Genomic DNA, 23324 nt, shown 5'->3' on the forward strand with positions numbered 1-23324 from the left:
TAATGCCACGCTGAAATAGTCGCTGACAGATATCTGCGGCTTCGTTTATTATTTCCGGAGAGTTGTTTCCGGCACGTCTTCCTCCGATGAGAACTTCTAGTCTGGACACATCGTTGACGACGCTATCAGGACAGATGTGGTCGTATCCGCTGCCTGTTTTCTCTTTTTCTTGTTGTTTTAATTCAGCAATTTTTTTGTTTATTGCGTTAATTTCTTTTTTATTTCTATTATATGCAGCAATTGCGGCTTTGTGCTTAGCCTTATTTTTCGGATTGCTTTGGTCCAGTTCCTCTGTTTTTTGTTTATTTCTTAAAAGATCGAACTGTTCCCTCACCAGTTTATCTTTTTTCATGATTAATTCTCCTATTTGTTCGGGCGGCGGGATGGACGACAAAACAGGAGAGGAAAAATCATCATCGTCATCGGGAGCGCTAGCGCCCATTTGTTCAGGCGATAAAAATTCAGACACTGGATCGGGCAGTGTCATTTGCGGGGTCTGTTTTAGAGCTTGTGTTTTCTTCGCCGGTATTTTTGCCTGCTTTTTCATTTCCATTTCCTGTATTTTTGCCTGCTTTTTCATTTCTCTTTCCTGTATTTTTGCCTGCTTTTCCTTTTCCTTTGCCTCCTTTCGTTGGTCTCTTAGTTCCTTATTAACCCCAATTACGCCAGTTTTTATAAAATTATAGGTATCATCAATGTTAGCTATTCGAGAAATGCCTCGGTTTACTTTATAAACATAATCCCGCCACTCACCTTGAGTCATACCCGAGGCAGCTCCTGGTTTTAGAAAATCTTGCCGGTTAGGATAATTTAAGACAATCCAAGTAGAAAATTCCCTAAGTTCATCTACGTTAGTAAGCGGAATATTTTTTATTTCAGTAATACCATCTTCGGTAAATTTATTAATAAATGTTTCCTTAGCAACTGTCACTACTCCGGCGGCACCTGGATCAGCTGCGGCACCTGCATCTGCCTGCTGCTGTTTAAGTTCTTCTATTGCTTGAAGTAACCCTTGTTTTGATTTGGTAGGGTCAGCAGGATCAGGTTTTCCTACAATTGCAGTTTTAATTTCACCAGTAGCTGCTGTAATAGGCTTAAATAATTCCTCCGCAGATGTTGCAAACTCAACTCGCGCTTCTTGTCTTGCTTTTAATTTTTCTTTGACGGAATCACGAACCGGAAGAAATTTTTTAATCGCGGCTAGTCGTTGTCGTGCCAATCTAGTTGTAAGTGCTTCTCCGATATTTGCCATTATTTATTTATCAATGATTTAATTCCGTTAACATGAAAATGTTTCCTTGGAAATCTTCGTCTTCCCAGAGCAGCAGGGAGGGCGCAAACTACACCTGATTTTTCGATGATACCTCACCGTGGAAATTATGTCGGATACGAGTCGGATTTATTGAAGTAACTCGCGTTATATCAGCGGAAATACAAAGCATTTTCAAGGACATTTTTTTTTGTCTCGTTTTCTGAATAAAAGTGTTATTTCATGGAAATAACGCTTCTATCGGGAAAAGTTTCAGTGGATGGGGTGTCTCGGAAAAGTAGTTTGTAGGATTCGCCCTCCCTGCTGCTCAAATACATGCTTCATATTAATTAACATTCCTCGCCCTCCCCCCCCCCCCCCCCCCGTGTTTTCCTTGCTCGCGATCTGTCGGGCTATTCTGTGCACAGCTTTGAACAGATGTAATGTATAACGAATGGGCTATAGAAATGAAATACATTAATTTGGACTGTTTCTGTCAGCAGTTCAGTTGAGCAATTAGGACCCGATTTATAGATAGTTTTACAAAATTCAAAGTAACAATGCCAATAAATGGCAAGAAATAAAAAGCCAATTAACCCGAGCCTGAAAAAAATGAGTAAAGTTAAACATTTAAATAAAGAAAGAAGCTATGTTGCGGGCGACCACAAGTCTTTAATCATCGTAGTTTTTATATTTCGCGAAAGGAATAAACATAACTCCATATATACGATCTTGATATTGACTGTTAGAATTACAAAGCCCCCTTTAAAGCTGTGTCTAATTTACGCTCGCTGATTGGGTAAACGAACAGCATGATTGATAAGTGGCGATATGCCAGTTTCCTACAAACGGTAAAAGTGGTTTTCATCAGTTTGTGTAACAGCGAAAATAAAAGTACTGCCGTATAGAAAATGATCACTGTAAACGATAGATTAATTTTCTGATCAGTCTTATTACATAAATGAAGAAAAAAAAAAGGAAAATATTGTCTGATATAACGGCACGCTGAATGTAATTGAAATGGATGAGAGTGATGGGATTATGGGGCATGAAATTAAATCTTAACAGTAGGTCCCTAAAATAAAATGAAGACAATGGTGTAATGCTTGTGAATTTCTATAAATGTCCGATATTTCCATTGATGTGGGGCGAAATGTCCTGGGCCGAAACGACAATGGGGCGAAACGTTCATATACCATGTGGGGCGAAATGTCCATTGAAATGGGGCGAAATGTCCATTGAAATGGGGCGAAATGTCCTGGGCCGAAACATCCATGGGGCGAAACGTCCATAATCAGCTACGATACGTAAATTAGGTCAATACTGCGATAATACAGAGTTGTTCCCCATGGTACGATAATCTTGGCCAGCCGCCATATGCGGTTTTATTTACATTTACGCGATTGAATTGACAGAGATTTTTTTAATATTGGAATAGTTGGAGGAAAAGTCAGAGAAACTTTACAATTTGTAACAATGCAGAAATAACAGATCGGGTTTAATATGTAACGATAGCAACATTAAGTACCGTGATAATACAGCGTTCAAGGCTACTTCAGTGTAAACAAACAGTATACCAGGCACAAAAAAATCCCATGAATGGAAAACGAAAGTAGAACGGAAGATAATTAACTGAAGATAAAACATTAATTTTCGATACAGATGAGACGAAAAGCAGGTTAAGAAAATCAGAGCTCTATTTGAAGATGGCAGATATATCAAGTAGCTGTGTATTAATCAAAGGATTATCCCCTGATGCTACAAAGCAAGATCTTGAGATTTGTTTGGACAAACGAAACCTAACGGTGTCGAAGGTTCATAGCCATAGTGAAAGCCGCACAGACAAGAGATGGATTCTTTTATTTTCCAGTCCAGAAGGTTATCTCTTCTAATTTCAATTAAATTTTATTTAAATCTCTTTAACATAACTAACCAAATCCATGCATATTTTTACCTCGCAATTATCGTGTTTTGGTAATATGATCCATGTGTAGTATTTATCGATACCCATTGCTCTTTATGAGGTCGCTAAGTAACCAGCCCAGCTGATCCGATCCCTTTAGTCTAGCGATTTGGGTATTCAAGGTAGAATTAAAGTGGTATGACGCTATGGAACAATATAAAAAATACCCCCCCCCCTTCACCATTTCAATGAGTTGCCCCGCCCCTTCCCACAAGGCCTGGGCAGGATCCTTGGAACATCTAGTCCATTATTTGCTCAGCCTTTAGCCGATCATGTGTGCTTCTGACTGAGTAGTTATGAAAGTATTTCTCTATGTGCGTGACAAATAATTTTGAATAAATAAAGATAAAAGATACAGTTGTTTAACTTCATTATTGGTAGGGATAGTCTGTCAGGGGACCTAACTCTTTATAGCTTCCCAATTTCTCTTGCTGCTTAACAGTGATTTGCTTTTAGGGTATTTTTGTTATATTAATTTTGATATATTAGAATGCAAAACCATTGGAACCCGATATAATAAACATCCATATATATGTTTGTGACATTAAGCAACTCATAGACTCTGAAAAGTAAGTAAGTTTTAGAAGAATTAAAAATTCCATACTTTTATTGTTATATACTAAGATGTTTTAATCATAAACACTGTAAGCTGTCAACACGTTGACTATATCTCTGTCATTTGGTATTTCTAAGTAAGCTCTGTTTACATTCTGAAGCCTCAATCCAGTAGACCTGCTTGGTTGTTTCAGCAAGAGGGAAATAATCTGTGCATATGCCAAGTTATTCCTGAGTTATCACATTGTCAGTTACAAGTCTTATTGTGTGAAACTTAATTTAGCATGAAGATTTCGGTGAGGTTATTATATATATATATATATATATATATATTCATTCAAGCAAAAGTACCTTCCCAAATTAATGCATTCAGTTTAACTGTGGCCTCCACTGCAAGGAATTTAGTCTGCTATTCAATATATATATATATATATATATATATATATATATATATATATATATATATATATATATATATATATGAATGACAAAGAATTTTGTAAATAATAGTAGCTTTGTTATTAATTTTTCATATTTCCTTCCTTACATACTTAAATGTCAACAAACCCAAAGTCAGTGCAATATTTATTTTATAATGAAGATACAGCTTTTCATCTGAGTATATGCAAGCAGTTGCTTGTGGAAGAAAAATCATTTGAATGCTTATATATAAGTACAAGATTTTTTCAACATGTGTACAATATTTTAATTATTGAATCATCAGTAATGTAAAATGGCCATATGGAGTTTGTTCCACCTTGGTTTGGTAACTAAAAGTATTTTCTATTTATTTATTGAGTTTCAAATAACTTAAACATGGATATATTATGTAGAAGTTAGTTTATAAACACACATGATAAAGTTTTAATGAAGGTCCATAATTTGTGTGAAAATTAATATTGGGTAGGGCAAAGGGTACATGTATTCCCTCTGGATATTGTGTAGGGCAAAGGTATATGTATTCCTCATGAATATTGCATAGGGCAAACGGTACATGTATTCCTCATGAATATTGTGTAGAACAAAGGGTATATGTATTCCTCATGAATATTGTGTAAAGCAAAGGGTACATATATTCCTCATGAATATTGTGTAGAACAAAGGGTATATGTATTCCTCATGAATACTGTGTAAGGCAAAGGGTATGTATTCCTCCTGGATAATGTGTAGGGCAAAGGGTACATGTATTCTTCATTAATATTGTGTAGGGCAAAGGGTACATATATTCCTCATGAATATTATGTAGAACAAATGGTATATGTATTCCTCATGAATATTGTGTAAGGCAAAGGTACATGTATTCCTCCTGAATATTGTGTAAGGCAAAGGTACATGTATTCATGAGATGAGTTCTGACAAATGTGACTTACTATGACTTTCATTCTTTGTCCTAATTAAAAATGAAGCTATAAACTTATTTTGTACCACAGACAAGAGTTTTAGACTTTATTTATTTTAATGAAATTATGTGGGACTGTGTTTTTCTGAAAACTTATAAATACATTTTTGGAATTATACATACCCATTCAATTCATGTGGAGAAAGTATCATATAAGAAATAGTTCAGACTTGATTGTTATCATTCTTAGATGTATCTCCACTCATAAACAGCTTGGTTTGGTTGCAAAAGCTGGTACTTCATTATTCATGTCCTATCCTTATTATTGGCACAGTGTCATCAGTTATGATGTGTTATAACAATGACATTATGTCATATTCATAAGAATTGTAACAGTAGACTTTAAACCAAAATACTAAAAACTACATGCCTGTCTTTTCACAATCGTAACTACATGCAGCTGGTAAAACATTTCAAATAACTATAATATTTGTCAAACATCCTTATTGCATGATTGCAAAAAGTCATGTAAGTGCTTGGTTATGATAATTGATCCAGAAGTCAAGCACTTACATTGTCAGATTGAGCGTCTTTATTGTTGATGTATAATATGTTTCTTTACACTCACAGGAAATTGTGCATTATTATCTTTTTTACATGAATTCATGGAAGAACTTTTATAATCTTGTATCACAAGATAAAATATTATTTCAAAAGAACTTTGTATCATGCATTTTGGCCCATATTTTAAGGATGTCAGATTTTTTACTTTTGTCTTTTATTTGATATACTTCTGAAAGAGTTTATGTTGTATCTTATAAGCGTACATTTCTTGAAATGTGGATTCTATTCAACATGACTATGTACAAGACTAGAAAATTGGAAAACAGTTAAATCATATTGAAAGTCCCTACTACATATATCCATTGCTGATATCTAATCAAACTAACAAAATCTTTATTTTAATTCTGCAGGTTGTTTTCAGTAGTTTTAAATATGATGTCTGGACCAGCCATGAAACATTTTAAACTAGATGTCTGAAGCACTCAGTATTATAATTATGTATTTGCCATTGTCTCTAAACCATCCCATTATACATAAATACATATAAATTAAAGTGTTTAATATGTAACGATAATGATAGAACTTTTATAATCTTGTATCACAAGATAAAATATTATTTCAAAAGAACTTTGTATCATGCATTTTGGCCCATATTTTAAGGATGTCAGATTTTTTACTTTTGTCTTTTATTTGATATACTTCTGAAAGAGTTTATGTTGTATCTTATAAGCGTACATTTCTTGAAATGTGGATTCTATTCAACATGACTATGTACAAGACTAGAAAATTGGAAAACAGTTAAATCATATTGAAAGTCCCTACTACATATATCCATTGCTGATATCTAATCAAACTAACAAAATCTTTATTTTAATTCTGCAGGTTGTTTTCAGTAGTTTTAAATATAATGTCTGGACCAGCCATGAAACATTTTAAACTAGATGTCTGAAGCACTCAGTATTATAATTATGTATTTGCCATTGTCTCTAAACCATCCCATTATACATAAATACATATAAATTAAAGTGTTCCCTCCCCATATCACCTTTAAAATCCATAACATGGTATATTTCGGTAACAGTTCAATATTAATAGAGTTCGTTATTATTCTTGCTCTTAGGTTTAAAAAAAAAAATTAACAAGTTGGCAGTTTAGGAAGTATTGATGTGTCAAAAATTGATAACAGTACCAACAGCTATGTGAATTTCTTATGTAATCTCTGAACAATTTTCAGATTTCTTGTAAAGTGTCATGCTCATCTTAATTGTTGTAATTGAAATATATTGATGATTATTGATGAAATATATTGAACAGCAATTATTTCAGATATTTTATTTGCTAAATTAAAGAAAGATTGTGATCCCTATACATGTACTATATATTGAGAATTAACAGGAATTTGTTTAAACCAACATTTACCCTCATGTGCCATCATCTTCATTTAACCTACATTTGTATAATGTATTGCACTGTTGATCCATTTTATTCTGCTTTGACTCATGGCATGTCTATATCAAACCAAAACATTTTGGTTTTTTTTGGAGCAAGTGCCCTCTTGCAGATGAACAAGTTGCTGTCTGCAGCAAGTAAATTCAGATTGCCATTGAGAGGGCTTATTATGTGTATTGGGTGTACAATAGGATGACTTCCATGATATTCACAACTATTGACATGATGCAAATATTACCAACTGTCTTTCTAGGTAAAGAGAAGGAGCAATCTGATTGAATTGGTTTAAAGGTCAAGAGAATGAGCAGTCAGATTGGATTGGTTTCTTGGTAAAGAGAAGGAGCAACCTGATTTGATTGGTTTCTAGGTAAAGAGAAGTAACAACCTGATTTGATTGGTTTCTAGGTAAAGAGAAGGAGCAACCTGATTTGATTGGTTTCTAGGTAAAGAGAAGGAGCAACCTGATTTGATTGGTTTCTAGGTAAAGAGAAGGAGCAATCTGATTGGATTGTTTTCCTGGTAAAGAGAAGTAGCAACCTGATTGGTTGAGTTTGTAGGTAAAGAAAAGGAGCAATCTGATTGGTTTGCTTTGTAGGTAAAGAGAAGGAGCAATCTGATTGGTTTGGTTTGTAGGTAAAGAGAAGGAGCAACCTGATTGGATTGTTTTCCTGGTAAAGAAGGAGCAATCTGATTGGTTTGGTTTGTAGGTAAAGAGAAGGAGCAATCTGATTGGATTTTTGTTAGGTAAAAGGAAGGAGCAATCTGATTGGATTGGTTTCTAGGTAAAGAGAAGTAGCAGCCTGATTGGATTGTTTTCTAGGTAAAAGGAAGGAGCAATCTGATTGGATTGGTTTCTAGGTAAAGAGAAGGAGCAACCTGATTGGTTTAGTTTGTAGGTAAAGAGAAGAAGCAATCTGATTGAATTGGTTATAAGGTCAAGAGATGGAGCAGTCAGATTGGATTGGTTTCTAGGTAAAGAGAAGGAGCAACCTTAGTGTGAATTGGTTTTTAGTTAAAAAGAAGGAGCAGTCAGATTTGAATTTTGTTAGGTAAAAGGAAGGAGCAATCTGATTGAATTGGTTTCTAGGTAAAGAGAAGGAGTAACCTCAGACTGGATTTGTTTCTAGGTAAAGAGAATTAGGAGCAATCTGATTGGATTGATTTCTAGATAAAGAGAAGAAGCAATCTGATTGGATTGGTTTCTAGGTAAATAGAAGGAGAAATCTCATTGGATTGATTTCTAGGTAAAGAGAATGAGCAAACTGTTTGGATTGATTTCTAGGTAAAGGAAAGGAGAACCTGATTTGATTGGTTTGTAAGTAAAGAGAAAGAGCAATCTGATTGTATTGATTTGTAGGTAATGAGAAGGAGAAACCTGATTAGATCCTGGTTTCTAGGTAAAGAGAAGGAGCAATCTGATTGGATTGGTTTCTAAGTAAAGAGAAGGAACATTCAGATTGGATTGATTTCTAGGTAAGTAGAAGGAGCAACCTGATTGGATTTGTTTCTAGGTAAAGACAAGGAGCAGTATTTCAAGTTAAAGAGAAGGAGCAACCTGATTGGTTTGATTTCTAGGTGTAGAGAAGGCGCAGTCTGATTGGATTGGTTTCTGGGTAAAGAGAAGGAGCAACCTGATTTGATTGTTTTCTAGATAAATAGAAGGAGCAACCTGATTGGATTGATTTCTAGGTAAAGAGAAGGAGCAATCTGATTGGATTGGTTTCTAGATAAATAGAAGGAGCAACCTGATTGGATTGGTTTCAATGTAAAGAGAAGGAGCAATCTGATTGGATTGGTTTCTAGATAAATAGAAGGAGCAACCTGATTGGATTGATTTCTAGGTAAAGAGAAGGATCAATCTGATTAGATTGGTTTCTAGATAAATAGAAGGAGCAACCTGATTGGATTGGTTTCTAGGTAAAGAGAAGGAGCAGTCTGATTGGATTTGGTTTCTTTCATCTGCATCCAGCCGGAAAGTGTAGTGATATTTTTTTTGCAAGCTACTAGAAGAGATGCATGATATAACCAGTATATCAGTTTTTTGCAGTATTTATTATTTACTGGTGCTAGCTGTAATGTAAGCTCCATTATCCCATTTTATTTAATAGTTTTACAATACATGCACTGCAAATTCATCTACTATAAAGTATTGACCATTTTACTTTCAAGGTGGTTGGTGGTGGTGGTTTTCTTTTGAGCTATCCTATTTTCTGTTATCTCAAGATAATTATATTTAGGAGGGATAATATAACAGATATAATATGATATTAATTTGCTGTAAATGAGAGCAACTTATTTTTTCCCAGCTATTGACAGAAATTTGTTTTTAGAAAGAGTCAAGTCCCTGCTGCAGAGCATTAGATTGTTGGTTGCTAATATAATTGTGTTAAACCATGGTATATAATGCAATATGTTCAGAAATGCCACAGCACAATTTTTTTTTGGAGGGGAGGGTGTACCCAGCTCTATAAGCTAGAGATGCCAAGGGTCAATGTAGAATGAATGTGTTATTTATAAAAATTGCTATGCATTCTATATGTTTAGTTATAAAATTGATACTTATGTTTTAAAAAAAAAAAATTAAAAAACTGAACAGATTTCAAAAATAATTTGTTGTATTATACTGAATTTATGTAAATTGCTTATTACTGCTTGCTCCCAAATATCTTACAACTCTTTGGTCTTCAGCTAAGTTACAGAAAAGAGCAAAGACCAACAAGTTTTATAAAATTCAACAAATAATTTATTTCCATAGATGATAAAGTCCAAATTTTAAAGAACTTACAATACTCTGAATTAAATTCCAAAAGGTCCTAAGCATTTTATCACAAGTACAAAAGTATAGAGTATTCTAAATGAATTCCAGTTGTGTTACAAATGAATTCCAATCTTGAAAGTGCTGATGTTCAAATAGCCTGGAACAGTGTTGATGTACTGACAGTCCTGTTGTGTCACAATCACATAATCCAAAATGAATTTAAATGAATTCACAACAATCACAAAATAGTGAATTAGTCCAAAAGTATTAATGAGCATTTTGTAATTCCAGTGAATAAATTTAATAAAAAAATCCTTTCAAATTAAACTGAACACAACTAAAATTGCTTCCTCTAAAGACCAATGTTAAGACAGCAGTACAAAAGTTCTGTTTATTTTTCCCTTATATAAAACTAAGACACAATAACAGAACCAGAATGAGGGTAATTTTCACATCAAATTCATAAACAAGAACCTTCTAGAAACTAGATAACCGTGTTTATTTCCAAGCAGTAATGATTTTAATGTATAATCTAAAATCATACAAAAAAATCAGCCATGTATTATGTTGTATTTTTAAAAAAAGACATTAGCCAGGTAGACTCAAACTCCTACCCTCACTTATGGATAAAGTTCAATCGCAGAATACAAATTAAATATACAATACCGTATACTATTGGACAAAAGCCAATACTTAATACAAATTATATATACAAAAACAATCTTGTCTTTTGGTTTTGAAATGGTTATCAGATAAGTGTCATTTTTTAAAAGAAATTATTGAAAGATAAACCGGTTCTATTTTTTTGATTCTTTTCATCAATTGCAGCTGCGAGAGAGTGTATAAAGCAAGGAAGCTGGAAAGTCAATCTGCCATCAGGGGAGATAACTGTGACTCCAGACTACTGTTCTGAGTGTATTGTTCCTGATGATTGGATTGAGGAACGTGAGGTAAGTTTTGTCAACAGCATTTCGAAAGCAGCCATTTATCTAGGTGTCATTTTTGCTTGAAGTTTATACTTAATGTTGCCTTTTAAAATAATATGTAAGCAGAATATGAGTGGTATAACCTTTTGAACACACATTCCACTTTAATTATCATGTAGCTATATGGAGGACAAGTCATGGCTTGGTCCAGTTACAACTATGGCAGTAAGATTATTGTGCTTGATGAAGAGATTTTTCCAGCAGGATTGAACTTTGAAATTTCTGGCACTGTTAATATTTTCACATGTCAAATAGGGTATCTGTCTTGTGGGATAATTGTACTCTGTGAGCACTTCAGGTTTTATTATAGAATGTAAAATAGACTTTTTATCCTGTGGGATCCTAATTTTAGTCTTCTGGAACTTCAAGCTTTGTTTTATACTTCTGGTCCTAATTATAGTCTTCTGGAACTTCAAGCTTTGTTTATTTTACCATATGATACAGGCTTTTTGTCTTCCTTGACAAATAATTTTACTATTCTGGCAAAAAAAGTCTTTGTTCAGTTTACCTTCAAAAATTGAATTTTATCCTGATTGTTATCATGTTTTTTATTAACTCAGTATACAAATTGATATTTATTCTCATTATATTTAATTAGGAGAGCAACTACTCCTTTTATGCTATTATTTCATTTTGCCATGATTTTCAATGAAAATGCAGGAGTAAGAAAAAAATTATTCTCCTCAGATCAAGAATTGACATGGAGGGCTTCACAAATCCACTTTCCTGACTCCTGTGATAAGCTTTAATTCAATACAGACAAGCTTATGTTTGCAAAGTACTTGTTTGTAGGAGAGAGAGAGAGAGGTTGTATTAATTACATTATGCTTTATGTTCTGCAAGTTTTGAACTCTATGTTCTTACCACAGTACATATATCAGTATCTTTCTTTCATGTTTGTGTGTACCACATTCTTCAAAGAAATAACTTCTGGCAGTTTCTGTTGACCCTTTATTTCAGGGATGTTCTGACAGTCTGTCATTTCCTTGTAGATAATGTCAAGGTCAGTTTTGCATTTTCTCATGCAGATTTGATTGCCAACTCTGAACAATCAGTATGTCAAAAATTGTTTTGAAGCATGTCATGGATTTCATCCTGACTAGGCAGTTTTCAGAGAAAATATTTTCACACAGGCCTGTGGCTGGTGATTTTTAAAAAATCAGAAGACCTGTCTCAAATTTCACATGTCCAAAAAGTCCCTAATTATGCTTAGTTTATTTGTCACAAAGCATTGTGCTTTAAATTTGAAAAGAAATTAAAAAATCATAGCAAATTGACTTGTGTGTTTGTTCAGGTCTCTGAATATTTCATGTAAAGAAATATTTTCCTCCATGTCCTAACATCAACAAATGTCCTGTTGCTATATCAGTGTCCTCCTTACTGCATCAGCAGTGTTGATGCTCATTAGCATCTGAAACATATCTTGCTTAATAATTTCTCTTTACACTATTGATGTTGTTTGTAAGTGCCACTTAATATGTTTAACCAGAGTTGCATTACACTAGTGTCAGCATGAGCAAGGGATGACTGAATTATTAGTCATTAAACTTTAAATTAAAATGTCTTGAATAATGCACCAGCATGTATTTTAAAGCCAAGTAAGTAACTAATTATATGTAACCCAGACAATCTGTTCCCCATTCATAGATCACTTGTTTTTGCCTTGTAATGCTTACACTGTTTAATAGAAATGCAGTGTTTAGATGATTTTCATAAGGGCAGTTGGCATACATGGGGATGAATATTAATAATTTACTAGGCTTTCAAAAACTTGAAAATAAAATTCCACATTTTGTCAGTGTTATCAGTTTTCCCAGGCAAATTTGATAATTGTTTGGACAAGCCCAAGGGCACTTCACTTACAATGTAGGAGGGGTCTGAAGTAAAGTTAGGTTGGACCTGGGCATCAGGATATGAGGTTTTTTGAGCATTACTAGGTGATGATAATTAATAATATAACCTGTAAGATTTCTTTCACAGGTGTGTTTAAAATCAAAAGGCACATATCTCAGATGATTAGCCACCTGAAAATTTAGCACCCACACGTGGTGTTTAAAATCTGTTGTTTATGTGATCATTGCAGGATAAAAATACATATTCACTGTTTGGAAAATAATTAAATGGATTAAATAAGCATTTGTCAAAGAGTAATTAGATATGTTTTGCCGATTTCAAGGTTAAAATTGGCCGACATGAATGTGGAAGCAGTCATGTGACTGGACATGAGACATCCCAGAAAAAAAAATCAAAGGGTGAAATCATTGACATTTGAATATTTTACTTTAGGATTAGGTTTTACCTTGTTTTTTTTTTTAAATACTGGATTTGATACTAAACTTTGCATGATTAGTTGGTATTTAAACATAGATACCAAAAAGTCTTAAGATATATTACAACATCAAAAAAGTTAAGTTAGCACAGTTCTGTTCTTGTCTGCTGGACAAGTTCAGTTTTCTAGTTAGCTTGCCCAAGCAAGCTTACTTTTATTAAATTTGTAAAGCTTTGTTTGAGATATGACATTTGAGTTTCTTTTGTAAGATATTAGGAAAATGATTTATTTTAAAACTGGATCCATCATAATCTTATTATATTAGTTCTAATTATTCTGTGCAGTATTCAGGTTTAAGACTAAGCTTAGTATCCAGTCATGCAGTTACATAGTTATATAATAATTCCACCAGATTGTTCATATCAGTGCAGGGTCTGAAAATTACAGTTGTCTTAGATCTGGGACCAGCTATATTTAGCCATGGACTGGTCATATGTAAGCAACACTAGCCATTTTGATGTTTTTTATTTATTCTTTGTTCTTATAAATTGCGGAAAATGTTTTTCAGTCCTTGAAAGAGTCATAAAAGTGCACAGATACAAGCAGATTGATCAAAAGTGAGAGACTGGTGTTGTAAATTATTACTGGAAATCTGCACATTTAGGATGCAATATGCTGATCACCAGTCTAATCTTTATCTTCATCAGTCAAAAGTTTGAGTGTTATCAACTATCAATAGTATCAGATTACCAATTATGTTCTGGATACTGTGACTTTGCTTAAGTATGGATTTACTGGCAGAAGGCAAGAATCAACTACAGGTAATTTGTCTGCTACAAGACATATTGATCTACATGGCTTCGAACATCCCAAAGTCTGAAAAGAACAGAAAAAATTATCATAAAAATTAGTGTATTCTGATTTTGCAAGATCACTGGAGAAAGACTTAACGATCAAGACTCTGATTCCCTGAGTCCTTACAAAACTGAATGCACAACCAATTGTTCACTATGTCATATTGACCCTGCCTAGATGATTTCTGTCCTAATGAGACCATTGTCCACTGACTTGACATACACTCTGAGGGCAAAGGCAAAAGTCATCTGAGGTTGAACAATCTGTCAAGTAGTCTGAGTTTTCTCTGACCAGATTCCCACCCCATTTTAGATATTTTGTCTGCAAAAATGTAGTTTTCTGAATTTTCAGTTTGTATTATTTTTGTTATCTTTTCCCAATTTTTTTATTTGCTGATGCATCACAGTAAATATTTGCATGGACCAGTGTTTGGATATATGGATCTGGACAATATAGGGTCCCAATGGTCTTGGACAAGTGAATCGAAAGTGAATTTTTCAGTCCCTGCTGTGTGATTCTTAGGATCATCGTTATATATGACAACATATTTACTTCAGTTCCACAACGCAGGAGGTGGATAAAATCTTACAATTGTTGGGTATATTCACAGAGACAATCATATTCCAAGTTAACTTGAAGTTTCTGACTTGAATGATATAAGGAAAGTACATGCACCATTTGAAGTTTAGGCAGGATTGAAATACATTGGAGCCTATCTTGAGAAACCACATCTTCTGCCAACAAATCATGGTCTTTCTTGGCAGGTGGTCTCTCATGATGGGTCAAAATACAGCATAATCTGTAAGTCAATGAACTGAGAATCTTTCTTAAGAGATAATGTCTAAATATGCCCCCATAAATAACTACAGTGGAACCCCGCTATAACGCGATGATCGGGGTCCATAAAATCGGATCGCGTTAAAAGCGGGGTCGCGTTAATGCGGGGTTTTACAATATTTAACTTTTTTTTCCGAGAACATATACGTGTATACATGTACAATGATCAAAAGTTGGCTTATCATCAGATGAATATTAACTGGAATGCATTAATTAAGATATATTCAAAATAATCGATGGCTAATATATTTATAGATTATTACTGTGCATTAAAAACATTTACTAATTTTTATTTGTTTGAACAATAATACAGATTGACCGATAATGCCAGACTATCGCTATATCATGAAAAGTATATCAACACCGTATGCTACCGTGCCGTCGTGGCATGCAGTTCATCCATAATGGATGTAATTTCATTGAAAATCGTACAGATTTAAAATATTCAATAATTTTGTAATAGTCTGAATTCGTCATGTAAAATATAGGATGAACCATTGGTACAAAGCTGAATCTAGGACATTGTCATTAGCTAACTTAACCCTTTTACGCTGTAAACCAGTTTCCTCTTCAAGAATGTTGGGTAGACTACGGAGCTTTCCTTCATCTGTTTTCCACCCTCGCAAAGTGGACTCGCTGATTCCTAGATCTCTGGCAAGCTGAGTTTGTTGTTTGCCCTTCTTTAGTTGATCTAGGGCATACAGTTTCTCTTTAGCAGAAAATGACTTGCGTTTTTGAACTTGCTTTTCCATAACAGTAAAATATTTTTTTATATAAGCAAACAACGTACACAGATAAAGCTCGATAACTAAGTAATGAAGGCCTGCAATGGTTACGAATCACTTTTTATATAAAACAAAATTAAGCTGAACGGATGTACAATTTCATACCCTTTTAATTTACAGATAATAAAGTGGATATTATTTACTTTCAACTGTTTGTTGTTTGATCACACCGCCAAGCACAACATACATGTTGGCGGCTTTCGTCCTTTGATGTTTATTAAATTGTGCGACTCTTGTATCAACCACAGCTTTGTCTGCTGCTTGGCTGTGATTGCAGTTAAATAAGAAGCCCATGTCAGCTATTGTTTGAGCAATGACTGTATACAGAATTCATGGAAGACAATCACAAAGACGATTTACTGGCTTTACTCATGGATCCATAATAAGTAACACTTCCGATAATGTTTACTTCGGCTTAACAATTCAAAAACCTAATGAAACCAGTTTTCTCTTCTAGAGTAGAATACGGAGCTTCACCACAACCTGTTCAAATTGATAAATTTCAGAAGCCAAGCGTTGTACACACTATTTCTCGTACGTTATATATATCGTATTATTTTAGAATTCATACACGATCACTTCTCCAAAATCACTTAAAGAACCTGGATAAATTGTTAAGTTCCGATCGTTTATTATTAAAAGTCATACGCGAATTCTTCCACCAAATTATAATAAACGTTTTACACACTATTTCTCGTACGTTAAACAAATATTTTCATGGTCCGATAAAAATACACGTAAACGAATTTCAAATTTCAGGAACCATGCCACGATCATATTATTTTAAAAGTCACAACTAATCTCATGCCCAAAATGAAGTTAATTTCTTGTTTTGTTTTTTTTTACTTTTCTCCAAATTTTTTTTCTCCATGTGTGAATGAATATACAAAATTTCGGGAGCCATGCTACGACCGCGTTATATCCGAATTCGCGTTATGGCGGGGCGCGTTATAGCGGGGTTCCACTGTATGACATTTGTCCTTAGGCATTTTAGAAAAAATATGGGTATTATGTCTTCCTGCCCATCCATTAATAATATAGTGTGTCTTGTACACCATTGTAGATACAGACTTGAAAAGTTTGGGATATGGTTGGGGCAATCTGTAGATGTGTTAGTGGTTTTAAGATATCAATATGACATTTGGGAATGGAACCAGGAGCAGGGGTAGTTTTTTAAAATATCTCAATAGTTTAAGAATGGAGATCTGTACATTGGTTTGTGTCGTCATCAAGGCCAGGGCTTTAACATATGTAATGAGGATTGAGGTTACTTTCCCTGGTTGTGTCCCAGGGTGGGTGCTTGGCATTCATCTCCTTTGTCACTACATGGAAATTGTTAAGATCTCTACCTTGTAACCATATACAGGTTTGAAGGCAAAATCAGACATGTATCCTATATAGACCATGCCTTTGGGTCATAGCCTGGAAACAGTACAGATTCCCACTTTCTAGCCATATTGGTTGAAGGACATGAGACAAAATCCAGTACAGGACCTGGGAAAGAGGACTTGCTTCAGGGTCATAACTTGGAAACTGCTGTGATCCACAGAATGCAAATTATAGGTGTTGGGAATTTGACTCTTGTTTAATGGGCATGAGGGAATAAATGCATGTATGCTTCCAATATATGTCTGGGTTATTTATACCCCTGGTAGTTGTGGTTGTTGTAGGGTTTAATGCCATTTTTCAGCACACGATAGGCTATACATGGAAGCCAGTATTAATGGTAGAGGAAGAACCTGGGAAAACCGCGGAAAGAACCACTGACCCACGAGAAGCTACTGGCAAGCTTTCTCACGTACCCACATTAGCCGAATCCGAGACTCAAACCCACGCAGACAGAGGTGAGATGGCAGTGATCCGTAATGGAGAGCGCTTTAGACCACTCAGGGCCCCTATATCCCTGGAGTTGAAGGCTTGCCCTTGCCTCATAACCTGGAATCAATGTTACTACCATATGTATACTAACTGGAAATGAACAGAGAAATATACATTTACAGGATTGAAACATTTTCCTCTGATTCCTGCCATACCGCTTGTAGCATAGCTTCAAATCATGGTGATAGGCTGTGCCATGTCATTTACCTAATTCTGCTTTAGTTCTGTGTCTCATGCTGAATCATTGTTTTTTACATTGAATTTCATGTTTGCCGAAGCAGGTGTGAAAACTATACAAGTGACACTGATCATATGCTTCTTTATGAAAATGTGGACTCACTGTGCTTAGACCAGGCGTGTGCTATCTATGGCCCAGGCTTTGTCTGCTTATTTACATCATAGTATTACAACTCCGTGTTCTTAAAGGAGACTAGAAATCAAAATTTTCCTTCTACGTATGTAATTCTCTACAGATTTTAATTCGACTGACATGTTTATAAATTAAATATCGTAAGCGGGTAGTGATTTTATTGCATGGAAGATACCACGAGTTTTAATGAGACGACAGATCACGTGGTACCGTGACGCAATACTAGCCAGTCTTCGAATACAAACATAAACATTGGCGAGCGAGGCAGACGGAAGGAGACCACATTTGGGTTGCACATTCAAAACTTGAATCTGCAGTCTGATATAATAGTTTATGTACTGTACTGGTCAGTGTTAAAAGAATTTTTTTAGGCACAGGCCCCGGGCAGGTGACTTAAATAAACTCAAGCCCTGACTGAAATTCCACAAGCCCGGACAGTTCATACCTGTCAACTCTCAAGCCGGGAGAAAAACCTCCTGATTTTGGGGGTATTTCCTCATCTACATCTCGATCTCGTAATATCTCTAAATTTTTAGCAGCGAAGTCCCGATAATTACATTATGTCTGTCAATTTTCATTTGTCAGAAGAAGAAAAAACCAACCCCAAACCGTTTATAAATAGATATAACGTATGCAATCCACAGTCTAAGCTGCCACACTGCAGACATCGTTGTGATATGACTGAAAAATTGTTAAAGCTACGTTAAAAATTCAAATCACACGCACACACGTCTAAATCCGGCACTGGACGAAATAATTAATATCACACAACATCTTTTTTCTTTTTTTTTTCTTCTTCAGTAAATAGAACGTGAAAATTAAACATTATTCAAGTAAATTTCAGATGTTTTTAAACAACTACAACAGTACTATAGTATAACAAAATTAAAAGAATACAATTGTCACCAATTAGCTTAAATGAATGATCACTGTGAAATTTTCTCTGCAAACAAAAATCGCATCTCCATTTCCGCCAAAGAAACTCGGCCAGTTAACACCTGACATTCCTCGACCGTATATGTAAAGTTTAATTACCATAATTAAATTAAAAGGAATAAAACAAAATATACCATGCAGTATATGTGGCCCTAAAGAACTAATTCTGAATAAATATTTTGTTCAGCAAACAGTGTTACATGCATTAAGACTTAAACCTGAAGTCCATGGCATCGTAAGTAACAACAAAATAGGCATCGTTTATTTTGGCAATCAATTGCTGGTGCTTACACATACACACACTGTCGAACAGGGTTTCTTTGAAGTATGTCCGAAGGGCAGTCCTTTTCACAAGATCAATGCAAGGATGGAATATGTTCATCAGTCACATCGGCTTTATTGTGACGTGATGTCATTTTGATTTTTAACGTAGCTTTAACAATTTTTCAGTCATATCGCTACGATGTCTGCAATGTGGCAGTTTATAGTGATGTCTAGCACTGGGGCATCATGCCGCAGACATGTAGCATGATGTCCCACCCAGTCACATTATCCTGACACCAGGCCGACCAGTCCTAACACTAACCTCTTAATGCTGAACGCCAAGCGAGGCAGCTGTTAGTACCATTTTAAAAGTTTTTCGTATGACTCGGCCGGGAATCGAACCCACGACCTCCCGCATCCGAGGCGGACGCTCTAACCACTAGTCCACCGGAACGGTCACATCGGCTTTATTGTTTGCGTACTTAAATCAAAACTTTAGCTATTTTGCAATTTAGCCAGAGCTGACCAGAATATGTAAAATGGGCTTGTCCTGGGGGAATAATAAGGAGTATCACATGGAGAAAAGGTACGTCCCATGGGCGCTCGCACATTGGGGCAAGGGGTTGGGTCAATAGTCCCCCCCCCCGGTTTCTGTTGTCAGCCATTTAATGTGAAACTTTGACCTCTTTTCTTTTAATCGCTGTTATTTAAACTGCCCAAGGAATAATTTTATATCAGTTCCAATCATTACAGATTACCATTTATACATACTACATGTATACAATGATTTTTTTTTAAAATTTGTAATTTTTATAAGATTACTGAAAATTGTGTTTTCTCGAAACACGACAGGTTTAGAATATTATTTTTGGCAAAGCCTCCATTTGATTAAAATCAAATCTAAATTTCACCTTGGACAGTATTGATTTGATTTAGATTGTGCCGTGTTAAGGCATGCATGTCAACATCTTGAAAATACATTTGCTAATTTCACCAGCGCGATCAAAGTTTCCTCAGGCAAACAATTTTTGTTTCGACAAGCCTGACGGGCACCTCATTTTGAATACAGGATGGGCCGGAACTAAAACCAGAGGGACCCAGGGTGTCGGGCTATCCGATTTATTTTTAGCACTGCTGGTGTAGATAAAAGATCTGTGAATTGATTGTTGCATTTTGTGGTCACTTACTCGGCCTTCTGCCTATTTTCATAACTCGCACGTTCAACACTTTTCCCAGGATTTAAAATATTCAACGTTATGTCTGGAACAGAGCCAACGTTTTGTCTAAGCCTAGCATTTGCGTATCCTTGAGCTGCCATTTTTTCAGAATCCCTGTCGTAACAGTTCTTTGAGAAATGTAACGAGCACATAGGGCTGTATGGTGTTGCTTTGAAATCGACTCGTCTGTAATAATGTATCCATTCTTTCAGTATGCCTTTATCTTTCGGAAAAGAAAAAAAAATGTTGTCCACTGGCTTTTCTTAATGTTTTATTACACCCGTAAGCAACGCAAAACAGTATTGTCTTTTACTCTGGCAACTCCCACTTGGGCTGCTGGAGTCGCTACTATGACGTCACATCCCGAAAGTAACCGAATAGGCGCGGAAATTTTGCATACGAGGTCACGGAAATTCAGCTCCTAGAAGATAGGCCAATATTTTAATATTGGCATTTCGGTCGCAGATGATACTTCAGAATAAGGTTTACTGCTATAGTACCTTTATTATTATCCAATATTTCCATTGGTTTCTGGTCTCCTTTAAACTAAGTAACAGAAATGAACAATAACCAACAAATTTAGTAAAATTCAACAAATAGTTTGTTTCTTTAGAATACAAAGTGAAACTTTAAAGATAACTTACAGTAATGTGAATTAAATCCCAAATAGTCCTTGAAGATTTATCACAAGTCCAGATATATAAAGTTCCTACTGAATTCCATTGGTATTCCAAATAAGTTCCAATATTGAACATGGTAATATACCAATGGTCTGAATTGCAATGATGTATTAACAGTTTTTTTATGTATCACAATAATATGATCAAAAAATGTTCTTGTTGGAGTCACTATAATTCCAAACTAATCTTCCAGTACAAGAATATGAGCACTTTGTATTTCCAGTGAATAATAATTTTAATAAATAATTCCACCAAAATGAAATACTGAACACAACAATAAAACTGATTCTGCCTCAGAAGTTCAAGAGGTAAACAATGAACTTGATTTTGGACAAGGTCAAGTCCAAAATACAATTATACATAAATTAAATATACATAACAATAGGATGTGGCTTACAAAAAATGCTTATTTGGCTAGCATCGTAAAGGAAGTTCCACTTACTTGGCATAAATACTTGTGTAATTTTGTACAAAATCTTTTCAGAATTATTTTGCTTGCAAAATTACATATCAGAAATAGTGAGTGTTTTGCCCTTCTTTCTTGAAGGTCATGATCACAGATCAGTGTTTTCTTTCAATGTATTGGTTGTAACTCTGAAACTGATAGAATTAGTGGTAACAATATTGTAAACGTTGACCTACATGTAAGACAAGAATGTCCTATTTACCACTTCTATGGTTCTCACTTTAAGGCTATTAAGGTGGACATTACTATTTTTGTTTGGAGCTGTAACTTGCAAATGATTAAACAAAGTAATAGAACACTTGATAAACTCAGTAGCTATGCATTATAACTTAATGTTGTCATTATAACTTAATGTTGTCATAACACTTTCACAGGCCTATCCATAATGCCAGTTCTCAAGTCTCATTTTTTGTGTGCCCAGATTATCACCTGAAGCTGTTACATTGTTACAGATAATGGAATGAATCATTTTACCCTATTAAACTGCAGCTTTAGGGTGTATCAGGCATGTACCATAATATGACCCTATCAAAGTCACAGTGTATAGGGTATATCAGGTATGTAAAACTAATAAAAACAGTTATCCTTTTTGTGTATTTTGGGATTGGATGGATGTGTGTTACACTGCATCACTATGACCTACTATTTATTACAAAAATAATGGGGTCAAAGTGTTACTTGGCTCAAATATCAATACCTCGTCACTTTTTGATATGCAATTTACACCAAGATGGATTGTAGAATTAAAACATATATCTTAGAATTAAAACATTTCACATTAAAATTATGACCTCTTTTCTGTTCTTTTTATATAAAACTACATAAAATGATGTCTGTGTTCAATTTATTACACGTTTTAAATGTGCATACAAAAGTGCATATGGGAAATCAGTTTTGTCAACCAAAACTTGCATGTAGTGACCAACAATCTGTGGTTAGTTAGTTGGCCACTCTCAAATGTACCAACTGGTGTCATCATGGAAGTGAAGGTTATCTTGTGAGCTCCTTTTTGCTAACAGCTTGAGGTCACTAACAACTCTAGTGTTATGAGTCAGACATGTGAAGGTAGCCATGGAAGGTGTTGCAGGTGCAGTTGCATACATGCAATTTCATTAGATTCAATTTGTAAAAGCTACAAAAAATATGACCAACCAAACTAACTGGGGTGGCTAATGAATCTAAGCTGTTTATAATTCCATTCAGATTTCACTGCTAAGGGGTCTAAACTGTTTACAGTCATTGTTGACACACTTTACTCTAAATTTTTATGCGTTTTAATTTTTGAGATGAAGACAGTTTTATTATATTTGACATAAATGCACCATAAATGATGTTGATTTCTCAGATTATGTTAATTCTGACAATGACATCATCACATCTGCAACAATTGAACATGGTGGCCATCTAGAAATTTTTGAAATTACTACAAATCCTAAGTCATGTTAAAATGGGGTTTTACTAAAAGATTTTATATGACATCCAGTATGACAGCCATCGTATACCACTACAAAAATTTGTATCACTCCTCTTGAACAGATTGTTGTGTTAAAATCAGGTAATCACTAAAAGACTTCTTGTGATGTCTAGTTGGTCTAATTGAAATGGTACCTGTCAGATATGGTTTCATACAACCAACATGGTTGCCACCATCGCTATATTTAAAATCTTTTTATTACTAATAATTCTGAACTGATTCTCATATTCACATATGGTTTTTAATAGAAGATACTGATGTAGGGTTTTTAATAAAAGACTTAGTATTGTTGTTTTGTTCCAAAATAAATATGATATTAGGCATTGCCATCATGGTGGCCATCTTGGAAATCTTATCTACTGTTACCGCTTCTGAATGGATTTTTATATTTGCATTGGGATTTCACTTAAAGACTTCTTGTGATGTCTGG

General features: G+C 34.8%; 1 protein-coding gene across 1 annotated transcript in view; it reads left to right on the forward strand.

Moving 5' to 3' along the window:
- Positions 1–2624: 2624 nt before the first annotated feature.
- Positions 2625–23324, forward strand: part of LOC149794966 (uncharacterized) — a 199251-nt gene continuing 178551 nt past the window's right edge. The window contains exons 1-2 of the mRNA XM_089963739.1: positions 2625–3127; positions 10706–10827. Coding sequence (XP_089819865.1) covers positions 2956–3127; positions 10706–10827 — 294 coding nt within the window. The 5' untranslated portion in view covers positions 2625–2955. The remainder of the gene's footprint in view (positions 3128–10705; positions 10828–23324) is intronic.

The sequence above is a fragment of the Sinohyriopsis cumingii genome, chromosome 7 (assembly GCF_028554795.1).
Source record: "Sinohyriopsis cumingii isolate HCF-2022 chromosome 7, ASM2855479v2, whole genome shotgun sequence".
In the NCBI taxonomy this organism is placed as follows: Eukaryota; Metazoa; Mollusca; class Bivalvia; order Unionida; family Unionidae; genus Sinohyriopsis; species Sinohyriopsis cumingii.